Genomic DNA, 14,142 nt, shown 5'->3' with positions numbered 1-14,142 from the left:
CTTGCCTTGGGATGCAGACAGTGCCAGTCTGAGCAAGATGAGTCACCAGGACTGCTTCAGTAACGTGCAGCAACAGCGCTGAAAGCTGTGCAGGGCAGGACCCTTGCGACTTTGCTGTCACTATGGCATCAGCACTGAAATATTGCCCCTCTCTAGATGATCTGTCTTGTGCATGCATCCTCTGAGTCTGCCCGTTGTATTCTGATCTTTCCAGGGTTAAATTATTGCAAGCATCGTTTAGCAGCAAATAAGATTTTTTGGAGGGGGCTGTTGTGTCTCTTGAAGTAGTATGAAGCTGGAGACAAAGGATGTGAAAATTCCCTTTCACGCCATGGAAGGTGTTACTGGCACATCTTACAATTTTAATTAGACTTTAAAATATGTGTGGAGCCTTAAATAGTCTGAGAAATGATCTATCGTTTTTGTCCTGTGCAGAGTGAGTTAATAGGGTGTGAAATCATGCAAGGATTGCATTAGCACAGCTTTGCAATATTTCATACACGTTTAATTTCTTTGTCTAGGGTACACACATGCTCTGCTACGCTACTCCACCACCTGGAAACCCTTCCAGCGTTTGACCCACCTCCTTTCTCTAAATGCAGCTCAGTAGTGCTTGAATCCTCAAAGAAATCTTTAAATAGAGGGCAGACAGTCAAAAAGGGCTCATCACATCAACGGCGTGGGAGGATCTGCTGTTAGCAGGGCATGGCTGGGTCGGGGGGAGGAGGGTGCAAACATACCCTGTCTATGTGCAGAGACTCCTGGCTGTGTGCTGGGGCTGCCAGGGAATCGGGGAGCTCTGCCCGAGCTCTGCCCTCCCACACCCCAGCATGAGATGCACCTCAAAGCGATGATGTGATAGAGGGCAGTGGTGGGAGCTATGTGAAAGGTCCTGAGTGCTTCTGCTGAAATCTCAGGGGACAGTGTGTCAAGAGGCCCCAAAAACCTGCGTTTGGGGATAGGTTTGGGGTTTTAACTGGTTTTGCCTGCGTTTCAAGTAATGGAATGCCACACTGGGAGGAAATGGATGAGGCAGAAGGTGTGAAACTGCTTTCCAATGTAGACAGAGGCAGGGGTGAATTCTGCCTCCACTAGCTCACCGTGCCCTCAGGCAGGAGCAATGAACGTGTGTCGTGCTACAAGATCCCAGAAGCTGTTTAGGAGTCCCCCTTTTATTGTATCGATACCAGTGATAGCACAGAGGGATATGGAGGCAGCAAAGCACTGATGCCCTGGATGGACGAGATTTCCATGTGCATTGATTTTCTTTAGCTCTGAACTGAAGACAATGTTGTCTCTTCTATGAGAGGTGAGGATAATTATTAACCTTGAGTAAGTGTGAGGATGGGTTATGGGCAAAAGCTGCAGGAGATGTGTACTTGCTGTGTGAGGCTGGAGTGCTTCTCCAAGAGCAATGTCTGCTGCTTTTGTAGTTACGCCCCATCTTTCTCCATGTAACACAGAGGTGTGAGAAGAAAGTAGAACTGCAGTCTTCGCTTTGCTTCCTAAACGTTCAGAGCTTTGGTAGTCAGAGACCCCTAAAAGCAGAGATTGGGGTCCAGATTGTGATCCAGGGCGAGTCCTCTGGTCCTTCCTGTCTGGAGAGTTTGGGGAGACCAGCCACAGCAAAGAAACCAAGTGCTGCTCCCTCCTGATGTCCTGGCAAGGCCTTGTGTGTAAGGAGGTGCTGCATCCAGACAAGCAGGCTGGTGTACGGATGGTTGCTCAAGATCTGTGAATAAGCCTCTAATGGTCTCTGTCAGCATAGCCAAGTTGCAGTGATCAAGCCCTTGTCTCCTCCATCTCAGGTGTGTCACTCGCCTGTGGGTGGTGCACAGGGCTATGGCAGCATGGCCGGAGGAGCATCTGGGCTCATGTCTCACTGGGTCCAAGTCTGGACCCTCAAAGGTGTCTGTTGTGATGGCCGCATCACTGAGAGGAGCAGTCCTCAAGGAAGGATGGGTGCCAGGGCTGCTCCATCACTGCAGTCTGCATATAATCACCTGCTTTGTCAGCAAGACTGTTTCCCATCCTTGTATTCATGCAGCCGTCACTGCTAGGGGTATTTAATGATGCTCTCACTCTTTTCTTCAGCCTTATGGTGGGAGCTCCCATAGCCCTACACAAGGCTGTCAGATCCCAGGTTGTGCTGACTTTCTGAACACAGATGTTCCGAACGCTTTCTGAACATGCCTTTTTTCTTCTCCAAAGGTGTACGGCAAAAGACCGATACAGCACCGCTGGCAAGACCAGCCAAAGGCGTTAATCCCATTCCCTGCTCCAGTGCTGTTGGTGCAGCACAAGAAGCTGTGCCAAAGGCTGCTTCTGCTGCAGCCTCCAGATCTCCTCCGGTGTCTGAAGTTTTGTCCCATAGAGATAGGGATTGCAGAGCATCTCCTTGGCTGCCTGTGTCCGTTTGCTGCTTTTGGCATAGGACCTCAGATGCAGACAGTGCTACGTTCAGTGCGGGTGCAGTGTGATTCTGTGCTTTGCGTGTGGTGTTGGTTTCGGGGTTGGATTGCTCTTGAGATTGTCTTAGCCTTAGCCAGTCCTTGCTGGCCCTGGGGTGCTGCCTGGTGCCAGGCTGGCCATGATTAAAATTCTCTGGATGTGGATTTATATGGGTTTCGTGATGCTGCTGTAGAAGGGGGAAAACCTTGCTCCATGCACAGCAGAGCAGCACTGTGTTGTCCACCCGGCAGCAGCATATATGCTTTATGAGGGCTTAGTGCAAGCAAGACGGGTCAGACTGGATACCTATGAGTTTCCAGTACCCCATATCAAGCAACCTCGTAACTCTGGGGACTTCTGCTGAGAAGAATTTAAGTGAGACAGGATAGCTGAAAACCAAATTGGGGGGAAGGTTTAAAGGAAGTTTGACTGTTTGAGATGATGTCTGGGATGGGCACCAGACAACTTGTCAAAAACTCTGATGCTAAATGCATGAAGCCTCTGCACTGGGTTTAACAGAGTCTCCCTCATCCAACCATAACTGGTTTTGGCCCAAGTCCTCCTGGGTTATTTATCATGTTGATCTCTTCTATGGAAAGCACGTCTTGGACGATGAACACTGGTGTTACATGACCACATGCAAAGTGTGGAAATTGCTAACCTGGCTGTGCAGTCGCTGCAGCTCCTCCAAACTCTGCCTCAACTTCCCCCGTTCTCCCTCCATTAACTCCCTCAGGGCTCTTGAATCCTCGCTTGTTCTCCTGATCTGTTCCTCTAAGGTGTCATCGTCACTTCGTCGAGAGCTCTGAGAGCGGGAGAGAAATCTCTTGCTAAGATTTCACTTTAAAAAAGGCAATTGCATTAATTTGATACTGGTTTGGAATGGAGTGTACTAAACAAGGAAGAAGAAAGTGTGAATGTGACTTTGGTAGAGTTCCAGTTTTGTTCCCATATACCGCCACAATAGAAACATGCTCAGCCAACTCAGCCAAGGGTACTGCTTATACACATGATAAACAGAGCATGCAGACATGTTCTCACCTTTGCATAAACCAAATTTACAGAGACCTACGGACCACTTGGTAACATATGGCTACAGTCTCTGTGTTTGTAGACCTTTTGCAGGACTCTTATTTTTTATTTAACAAATACAACTTCATCTCTATTCTCAGCCTTCTTACAAGCTGCTACAGGTACTGAAATGAGGAGGGTGAGTACTCCCATGTGGGTCTGCATTTGCAGAGTCTGCACTGTCTTCCTCACCATGGCATCTCAAGTTAAGTCATACTGGCAATGCACCCAGCTTGGAGGTGATGGAAACAGGCCTGATTTGAGCCACTGCAACAAGTGAGGTGTTTTCTCATAATTCTGCACTCCCGTGGACGCTGAGTAGTCGTCCATGCCATCCCCTCCTCCCCAGTGGCCCTGGGGCCATACCCCACAGACACCATCTTGTGCCAGCAAAACTCTTCATCTGTCAATGGATTTGAGTCTGGCAGCTCTTGCCAAGACATTTGTACTCAGTGTCAATAGGTTAGGAAAATCCTAAGAGACATAACTGAACTGTGATGTATGAGACAATCTGCAATATTTCCACATTGAAACTCTAACTTACTGTAAGCCTTCTTTCATTAATTTTCCAGAATGACTCACAGACCAATGACAGCTGCGCAAGCTTCAAACTTATGGCAGTCTGACCACTGCAACCCGCAGTGGTCAGTGTGCTGTCTTGGCTCTTGGCTGACCATTCAAGACGCATGGAGCAGTCTGTGCACTGTGACAGCCCATCTCTGGGCCGCAGAGGTTTTCTCACAGACTGGGGACTTCAGGATCCAGCAGGAACCTGCAGCAAGCTGTGTCACCTGGGCAAGGGGACATGCATGAGCCAAGATCTCTCTGTGCTGCCAACTTACCGTGGAGTCTGCCCCATCCAGCACATTTTGTATCAGTCTTTTCAGCTCACTGAGAGCTGCCCGTAGGCTGCCGGCTGGGACGTCTTTGGCTGATGAGGTCTCTGAAGACTCATCCATGGAGGAGTCTGTAGAGACTGCTGAGTCTGCGCTGTCATTACCTCTGAGATGGGAGCAGAGATATCGCACTTGGCAATATGCTTCCCAGAGCTGCAGCCTCAGCTGGAACAAGAAAGCCTGGCATTAGCCTGGGACATCAAGGCCATGGAAATCCTCCTTCCATGGTGAAGTGAGGCGTGTGGTTGCCAAACCTCACAAATACTTGTGTAGCTTGCTACATTTGTTTTGAAATGGATGCAGAGATTTACTTTCATATGGTCAAAAGGGTGTTAATACCAGAGCTGAGACCACAATCCCAATTTTCTGGCTTTTGGTTCAGCTGCAATACCAGATGAAATGCATTAAACTCCCTTTCCCTCTGGTCCCTGGGCTGGTCACAGAGGTCCATGAGCTTTCCCAGGGGCTGTAGGGCAAATACCTGTTCTCGTTCTTGTTCCAGCTCCTCTGCCTCCATGCTCTGCTCTATCTCAGATAGCAGCGATGTGCTGGTTGTGTTGACATTTTGGAGACTTCTCTCCTCACTGAGCTCTTCTACCTTCCCCTGCAGCTGCCGGTAGGACAGCCGCACCTCCTGGAGCTCCAGCTGGCTTTGATGCAGCTTGGAAAGAAAATCAAGGAATTTGTCAAGGAAGCAGGAAAAAAAAATATTAGTGGGGGTGATATGGACTGGATGAATCTCTTGCTTTGTGAAGGAGCTGAAAGGGAGGAATGGGTGTCATGAAAGAGGGTTTCCAGCCAGGAGGAAAGTACTCTTGGCTGGTATTGCTATTTATTGGAGCTTAATAATCTCCAAATGTCATTAGACACTGTTTAGACTCCAGAATGTCCTGAAAGATAAAAATAGCATGTTAATCAGCACTAAAATGAGGAACATTGTGAAGAATTTGGGACTCAGGTAAAAAAAATTGCTGAAAACAACACAGCAAGAAGTGAATCCAAAAAGAAAATATAGGTATGTTTTTAAAAAATCTATACACATATATAAATACAAAAATATATTTAAAAAAGGGAAAAAAGATTCAGACCTGTTTTGGAGAGCTGGGGATTCAGTGGAGTGACATTTGCTGACACACGGCTGCAAACACTATGGGGCTTGTTGGGAATCCACCTGAGCAGTGAGAGCTACAAGGCCAGTTACTGCCCTTTGGGACAGTGGGGTCTAAAAAAAGTCCTTTTTGAAGCCAATTCTACTATTAAAAAAATTAAGTAAAATGAATTGCAACCTGAGTTCTTTGCGTCCTTTTATGTTTCCCTCATTTCTGCAGCACCTTGTTCCATTCCCTTGCTCAGATCTCCCTCTGAAGCTGCTCTTTGCTGTCAAGATGCCCCATTGTGGCTCCTGTTATCTGTCCCTACAGGGAACGCCCAGGACCTTGCTTGCTGCTATGCTTACATGATCCATTTTTGTTCTTCCAGTTGTTTTGTCTCCCAGTTCCTCATTATCTTTCTGGTCAATTTTAACCCAAACCACATATTTTACTCCATTTCCCCCCTCTTCCCTGTCCCATCGCTGCCTCCACACCTGCAGGTCCTTGTCATGGCTTTGTCTCTCCAGGATGAGGACTCGGTCCTGCAGCTCCTCCACAGTTCCCTGGAGCAGATCGTTCTCGTCCATCATGGCACTAAGGCGATGCTCCAACTCCCGCTTTCTGTCGGTCAGCATTTTGATCTGCGGAGGAGAGAGAGGTGGTGTCTGTGCTTTCCAGGGAGCAGAGAAGAAGGAAATCACATTCCCAAGAGACGGATGAAACAGCAAAAAGCAAAAGTATGCACATACCTATTCTATACCTGTATAAGAGAAACTCTATCTCTGTGTGTGGTTTAAAGCTTAGGAAGGCTCTTAAAGGAAACTCTTCCTTCCCAAGGCTGTCAGGGCAGCTCCAAAGGGGCTGGTTGTGCACCGGCAGGAGGCCAGGGAGCAGGCAGAAATGGCCAAATGGATTAAGTGGAGACCAGCCCTGCCCACCCCTAGTACCTTAAAATTTGCAAGACTGGGCAAAACTAGTTACTTTTCTTGGCTGGTCCCTGACTGAGCATGGTGGCATTTTCTCCTCTATGGGTGCTGGAGACCACAGGGTGAGCCTGTGGGATCCTGCTCCCTGCAGGGCTGTGCCACAGCGCTGCCCATACACTTTTCTTAATTGCTGCATATTCGCCAGGTCCTCATCAGGGATTTTTCTGTCTTTTTACTTGTGAAGACTCCTTTCTGTGCCATGCTTATTTTTAGTCTTTCAGTGATCAGTTGCCTTTAAAATTGGTTCATTTCTTTTAATTGTCAAGGGCAACGTTTTCAGGTGAAGAGGGACAATATGCCAAGCAAAACTTCTGTGATTCTGTTAGCTGGAAACAGTGCACAGGATGAATCAGCACTAGCCAAGGTCACTTCTTGTTCAACCAAGAAAAACGAGCCTTTTCCCACATTAGTAAACACAGGACCTCTGGGGACTGGATATGCCATTTGCCAGTCCAGTATAATCCTAAGTATTCCCTATGGCCTCCTTTCAATTCATGAACCATAGACAAATTCAGCAACTTCCCACTGCTTTCTTGGCCTCTTGGGGACCTTGTGTCTTTCCTGTTTTCCAGGTTACTGGAAAGATTTGGCTGCATGGAGGAATATTAGCAAAGTGTGTGGACTTGCTGTTTCTGCAGGGTAAAGGCTGCTGTAGGTATTAGAAAGCTGCTCTTAGGTGACTAATGGTTTCTGAGATGTCTCTTCCCACCACCATCATGATTTGCGTGGGTTGGAGAAAAGGGATGCGAGAAAAATAAGAGGTATAATACAGAGATTGCATCAAGAGTTCATATTTGGTATCCAGACCGGTAATGAACACCCTGTGAATGACCGTGTAACAGAAAAATATCGCTCTGCCGTGGGCCCTGGGCCACAGGAAAGGCACAGGGGAAAAGGGATTTGGAAAGCAAGAGACAGGAAGGAGGCAAGGTGAGGCATGCACAGTGACAGGCATGCATGATGGCAGCAATGCACGCACAGGCCAACCATTTCTGAGCCTCTATACTTACTTCAAGGACCTGCTGCTCCACACCAAGGGGAAGGGAAGAAAAGGCGAGGGACCAGCAGGGAGCAGGTGGGAGCGGGAGAAAAGAAGAAATTGAGAGATTTTAGGAAAAGCTCTTCCAGACAGCTTATAAATAAAAAACGCGGTAGGGTAGTAGAGTTGGACATCTTCTACCACTCTGGTTCCTGCCCACACAGTCTCCAGCGACCCCCATCAGGGAAGGGAAGAGAAAGGAAGGTAATATCATTCCTGCTAATGTACCAGAGCTAAACCAGGCAGGGACTCCTTGCTTTCCCACGTGTGTGGCTCAGAGGCAGGAGAGGATTCCTACTTTCTTTGCAAGCATGAAAAACAGAAAAAAAAACCCTTGCAGACCTTCCCGCCATGCCCCAGAGTTTAATCTGTACTGGCCAAGCCCTGCAAGAGCACAGCCATGCTTTAGCTCCTGGAATATCCTTCTCTTCCGTTCATTTTGCAGGTGTGCTTGTGGCTGAGGCAGCGGTGGAAGCTGGCTCATGCCACCCTAGCCACCTCTGGGTTGCAGCAAAAATCCTCAGTGGGGGAGTCCTTTGCCCCACAGCTGCCATCCTTCTCTTTGTTTGCTCCAAGCATCAAGTTTTGTTTACCCAGTTCAGAGGAGTTCATTATACAAATTAAAACAGCCCTGGGCACCTTTTGAAGGAGTGAGGCGGAGCATGGGTGACTCACCTCAGCCTGGAGGCTCTCCAGCCGCACGATGTGTTGGCTGCTGGAGGAGTTCTTCTCCCGAAAGTCCTCCCGGAGGGTGTGGACCTGCAGGGAGAGCTGCCGCTCCACCTCCGAAGCCTGCAAGGAGACACCAGCTGGCATTACCCTGGGGGGTCATCCCATAGCAGGAAAGCAGTTATCTCCTCCTGCCCATGGGAAAATCTGCCCCAATATGACTTCAGCACAAGTCCTCGTTTTGGCCTGAAGCCTGCAGAGTCTGGGCAAGGGAAAAGCTCATCCTGAACGGACATTGAGGAGAGCAGCCATTTAGACCATGGTGATGTTCCCCTAGGGCAGCCAAAGGGACGCTGCCCAAAACTTCCTTCCACTGCAAAATAGCATGACAACTCCCATGCCCTACAGGAAATTTAGTTTTCCTCAAAAATAGTACCCTGATAGGGGTTGAGGAGGAGACCAGGCCACTTGCAAAGGCAGAGGGGAGGCAACCTCCACACACCCCAGGAAACACTGCTATTAAATTTACACTTTCTAAACCTCTGAACATCTTTGGCACAGCTCTAAAGTAACAAGTGCTCTTTGCCTCTGATTTCTGGCTCGCGTCAGGGCCAGACGGAGAAGCATCCGCTCCACATGACTGTCGGTGCAGGATCGCTGGGCTTGGCCCTCTTTCCCATTTCGAAGGAGGGATGCCCCATTTACGCGAGGTGCTTTGAGGACAGTGGAAAGGCCATTTCTACCTGCAGGATCCAGGCTGCAGACAGCCTGTATAAATGACAGCTTAGACATGTTAACTACTCTCCAGACAGCTTTATGGCTGATTTTTGCATGGTGAACACACTTGTTTAGGCTTGTAAGGGAACATAAGGTTTTTATGACAAATCCCTAATGAGACAGCACAAATGGATGGTTTTCTATTTAATTAGCCTCCACCAGGTTCCATTACACTTAGGCACAGACCTCCCGCTCCAGCAGATTAGCTGGAAGTGAATTTATCCCCTTCAAGAGGTGGCACTGCCATCCTGCTTGGGGCACAAGCAGAGCTGTATGTCCAATGGCAAATGCCATCAGTGGCCACAATGCCTTAGGGAGGTGAGATGGGAGGGAGGAATGGGAGCTAGAGGAGAAAACTCGCATTGAGGTCAGCAGCCACGGGCAGGTTTAGGAGTGCAGCCTTATGTCTGGCAAATGTGTGTCAGAATTTGACCCAGTGTGCTCTGTCTGACAGCAGCTCCACCAAAGGGTGCAATGACTTTCCTCTGGCAGCTTGTGACCTGAGGAGTGAATACAGGGACCCAGCCTGAGTTGCCCACAAAGGCAACGCTACCCCCTTTTAAAAACAGTCCCTTATATTGCACAGTCCGCAGCAAAATAATCCAAATCAGAAGCAAGAGGTAAAAGTCTGTTCCAGCTCCATCAAGTGGAGGAAACTCTGGTTGCCCCCAACATTGCTTGCTTGCTGAGGCAGCAGCAGAAGAAGCGCAGCCACCAAAATCAGCCAGGCTCTGACCACTGCCTTCTGGAATGAGAAATGTTTTCCAACAATTAGAAATAATCTTGTCTAACAATTGGTTTTTAGTTGCCTTCTTATCCTGGATTAGGATGACTGGTCGTTTCCCCTTCTTTAAATCCTCACATCAGAGGCCCTTGCGTATTGACCTCACTTCATTTATTTAAAAAAGCTTCCTTGCAGAGGCAGAGTACACAAAATGTAATGATAGCACAGCACTATAGGAAGGGGCTGGTTATTTTGCTTCCCTTAAGCAGCTATAGATTTCAAAGCATCCTGAGCAGCTATTAATTGGTGACACTAAAGAAGATGGATGGATTGTGCTTTTTTTTGAATGATTCACTTGCTTTTGTAAAAGACTGCTGAAACATCTTCATGCTGAAATACTTCGCAGGAGCTATCAAGGATGAAAAAGCACCAGATGAAAAGTACTGAAGGATTTTGCCTGCAAGATGCTGACCACACTCCCAAGGAGCACAAATGGTACCAGATGAGATAACACACCAGTATTTTATGGTTAACTGTATAACTTAATTTATATGCTAGAACAATTCTATGTACAGACAGTGTAAATGTACAATATAGCAGTAAGAAACAAGGGAGTGTTAATGGCATTGTAAAAATCCCTGTTAAGACAATATATAGCTGCTGTTGTTAGTTATGGGCCCCATGCTCAGATTGGAGCAAGTGAAGGGATGGGCTGCAAGGGTGATCCAGATCGTGGAAAGTCTGTTATATGAAAGGAGACTAAAAAAAGGATGGCTTGTTTTATCTCATGCAATGAATGCTGAGAGAGGACTCCCTATAAATATATCACAGATAAGCACACAGAAGGGAGAAGCGCTATTTAAGCAGATGCACAATTTTGGCAGAAAAAATGACGCAAATAAACTGGATAAGAGTATATTGAGTCTGTGAATAGGAAGATTTCTACATTTCCAAGCAGCTGCAGCAGGATTCCTTCTTCTGCACCATTACAGTAGGAGAAATGGTGGCAAAAATTAATTTTGTTATGGAGCTGGATCACTTTATCATGCAGTTTCTTTCAGAGAGCTGCCTATGACAGAAGGGAAATGAATTGACCTCAAAGGTCCTTTCCAGTACTAGGCTGCCTGCAGGACTGCAAGGTTTGTATTCACCAGCTTTAAATCATCAGCTGGAATTTACCAACTTGCAGCTCAGCTTACACGCTCACACATCTTATTTCCGCAGTTATAGCCCACATGGAGGGAAGAAAGGACTCATTTATTGTTAGCAGACAGGATGTTACCGTGTCACCTCAGCGTACACCATTCACATCCTATCTCATGTAGTAGAGAAAAGTAAAAATAGTACTTTCTTTAGCCTCATACAGTGCAGAATACTCTCTCTGACCAGCTGTTTAACAGAATACAAATGACTGTATCATGTGTTTCCCTCCACAGGAGAACAAGGAAAAGGCTTTGTTCAGTTCTTCTAGGTATGGAATGGGTGATACCTTTAGTCTTACCTTTGCTAAGATATGACTTTCATAGACACGAGACAAAGTCTTCTGAGCTGAGCTCTGGTCACAGAAATCCCCTTTTCATGCTACATTTGTTTCAAAGGTTATTAATACTGCTGCCAAACTTGCCTTACTAATTGATTATAAAAGCTAGTTTTTAACATCAATTTGCGTTATTTTATGGAAAGCCACCTTGACAGTGTGCAGTATTGTCAGGCTTTATGGCATATTTTCATATGGCATCTGCTTGGGTTCTCCACACTGCTGTACATATGTGCATGTGTACATGTGTGTTTTAAACCATGAGTTCACTACTTATTACTTCTAACATGCTCTTTTACTTAGTGTCATCAGAAGATGTAACTTTCTATCTGCATTTTCCCTTTATTGCTGAAATAAGCTATGGCTTTTGTTGAATTGAAGTGAGTTTCTTCTGCCCCAGCCAGTCTGGCTCTACTCTCATTATGCAAACTGTAGTGCTTTCTCTTCGCCATCAGTGTTTTCCTAAATATTAAAAGCTAAAACCTTTTGTTGTTACATCAATCATTTAGCAACACATTGATTTTGCTAGAGAGAAGTAATATTCTTTCCAGAAAGGGAGACATATATCGCCCAACATCATAGCTTCGCTCTGTAGTTAAGAAAGAATTAATTTCCTGGGTATAGGCAAATTAGCCAATACAGCCACCAGGCAGAGTTTGAAACATATCTCCAAAAGCGTAGACATCAATTCACAATTAGATATATTCAATCAACTGTGAGATTTCTTTTCTGGACTTCAGGCAAGGTTTAGATGAGATTTGGGGCAGTGCAAGAAGAAAGGAAGAGCAGGAGGACATTTTGCCCTCTGCTCTAATTAACGGCTTTTTTTCATTGCAAACCTGATTAAGTTTCTCTCATGATTAATTGTGAAGTGCTAAAATACTCAAAACTGTGTAGATTTTTGGCAGAAAAATATGGCTTGCCAGTTACAATGACTCCATGAGGTTTAGCATTTGGAATATACGAGCAATAAATAAATTAAATAAATGTAAAAAAATTGGAGCACTGACACTCCTGTGAAGAGGGGATCTTTGAAATGTTTGGGATGGACTGTGAGAAATGAATGGCTGGTAGGTTAGTCTAATTCAAGAAAACCCTCTTCTGGGGGAAGATTTGCTAAATAAAACTAACTGTATACGAAATATCCAGCTGTAAGTCATGTCAGAAAGAAAAGGAGAATGGATAAAGTTTAATAGACTGTAGCTGGGTGAAGAAAGCAATGTTTCTGAATTATTTACTTCTACAAACGAGATGATTCAAATTTAACAAAGCATATTGAAGATTTTCTTGCCTAAAATAGCTAAGAAAGAGAAGTCCTAATTAGTGCTAAATTTGTAACACTCAGGAGAGCGTGTTACCCCTTTTATTAATTTGCTAATAGCTGCGTTCAAGGGACTCCCCATTCCCACTGTGGTACCATCAACACTTCAAACCACTAATCGCTGCCTCCCCTGGCTTCAGGTTCCTGGATTCTCAGCTTTTCTCCGGGAGGAAAATATATTTGTCTACTGACATGCAAGCAAAGGAGGAAACAACAAACATCTTGCTTTAGAATAATAACTAAAAAAAATACATTTAATCCAGCTGCTGAGAAAAGCCCGAGGATTGGGATTGCTGCCCTGCCACCACAGCTGGCACCACGGTACCCCAGTGCCCATCGGCGGTGGTGGGAAGCCTGGTTTTCTGGGCTAATGGACCCATGCCAAGAAAGCGATGAGGCCATGGCTACTTTCCAGCCATAAGCAACCACCCACATTTTGCATACGTGGTGGTTGCCCAGTTTGGGAATCTTTGGGAGCTTTTTACAAAGCTTTTAATTCAGGTCAGCTCTAAATTGTTATTCAAAGCATTATTCTATCCAGGAAAGTAATAGCAGCGCTTGTCGTTTGTCATCTTTTGAGGGTGTCAGTTTGCATTTGCTGATTCAGGTGTGCAGAGGAGGGATTCCCCGATGGACGGCCCCTGGGACACGGCACCCTCAGCCCCATGAGGGAAAATAGCAATGGAACCGTGGTGGCTTGGCCAGCCGCCCGCCCAGCCGCTCTCTCACTCCCCCTTCTCAGCAAGATGGGGAAGAAAATAAGATTAAAAAGCTCATGGGCAGAGATAAAGACAGGGAGATCACTTACACAAATTCAGAGCAATTTGAAGTAAAAAAGGTGACTGGGAGACATAACAGCAAAGCTCAGGCCATTGCCAGGGACTGGGTTAATAGTGGGGATTTTTTTGTGGTAAAGTGGCGAAGGGACGAGGGGTGGAGATGTCCCGAGTGTGTATATTGCCCACCTTCGTAGTGTTGTGATGCCACCTCTTCGATTTTGGTGCCAGGAGATTTTTTTTGTGGTTGAGATCATCAGCGAAGTCTGAGAAGGGTGTGCGATGAGTGCCTATTTTAATAACAATTCTTAAATACAGGTTTCACCGAGGTGAGGGGTGGGATTTATTGCGTCTCGGTGCCCAGGCGCTGGCAGAGACCTCTCTCTGAGGAGAGGCTGGGACTGCCCTGGGCTGGACACAGCCGGTTCCAGCCGGTTCCGCAACAGCTCCACAGACAGGGCACAGCTGAGCCTGTCAGCAACACCAGTGGTGCCTCTGGAAAAACATACTTAAGAAAGGACAAAAACGCAGTCTGGCAGCGATGTGTGAGGTAAAAAGTGTGAGAAACAGCCCCATGAGCATGAAAGTTGGAGGAGGAGGAGGAGGGGGACTCCGCTAAGCTTTCTCTGGGGGACCTCTTCCCACTGCTCCCCAGGGCAGCGCAGGACATTGGAGCTGCGGAGTGTCGTGGTTCATGGCCGGGGCCAGCATTGTCCCCACCTCTGCCAAATGATGTGGTGGGGCTGGATCCTCCTCTCCTTGCCTTATTGCTCATTCCGCTGCTGCCCAGGTGTGGGGAAATTT

General features: G+C 46.7%; 1 protein-coding gene across 3 annotated transcripts in view; it reads right to left on the bottom strand.

The window, feature by feature from the left end:
* Positions 1-14,142, bottom strand: part of BICDL1 (BICD family like cargo adaptor 1) — a 48,870-nt gene that overhangs the window by 8,557 nt on the left and 26,171 nt on the right. For all 3 annotated transcript variants that reach the window (XR_012589761.1, XM_074606345.1, XM_074606344.1), the window contains exons 3-7: positions 8,210-8,326; positions 6,004-6,150; positions 4,900-5,079; positions 4,365-4,583; positions 3,113-3,256 (exon numbers count right to left, since the gene is read on the bottom strand). Coding sequence is in view for 2 of the 3 variants with exons in the window: in XM_074606345.1 (XP_074462446.1) it covers positions 3,113-3,256; positions 4,365-4,583; positions 4,900-5,079; positions 6,004-6,150; positions 8,210-8,326 (807 nt within the window). In the remaining variant the exon portion in view is untranslated. The remainder of the gene's footprint in view (positions 1-3,112; positions 3,257-4,364; positions 4,584-4,899; positions 5,080-6,003; positions 6,151-8,209; positions 8,327-14,142) is intronic.

The sequence above is a fragment of the Larus michahellis genome, chromosome 13 (assembly GCF_964199755.1).
Source record: "Larus michahellis chromosome 13, bLarMic1.1, whole genome shotgun sequence".
In the NCBI taxonomy this organism is placed as follows: domain Eukaryota; kingdom Metazoa; phylum Chordata; class Aves; order Charadriiformes; family Laridae; genus Larus; species Larus michahellis.
This window is presented reverse-complemented; position numbering and strand designations above follow the sequence as displayed.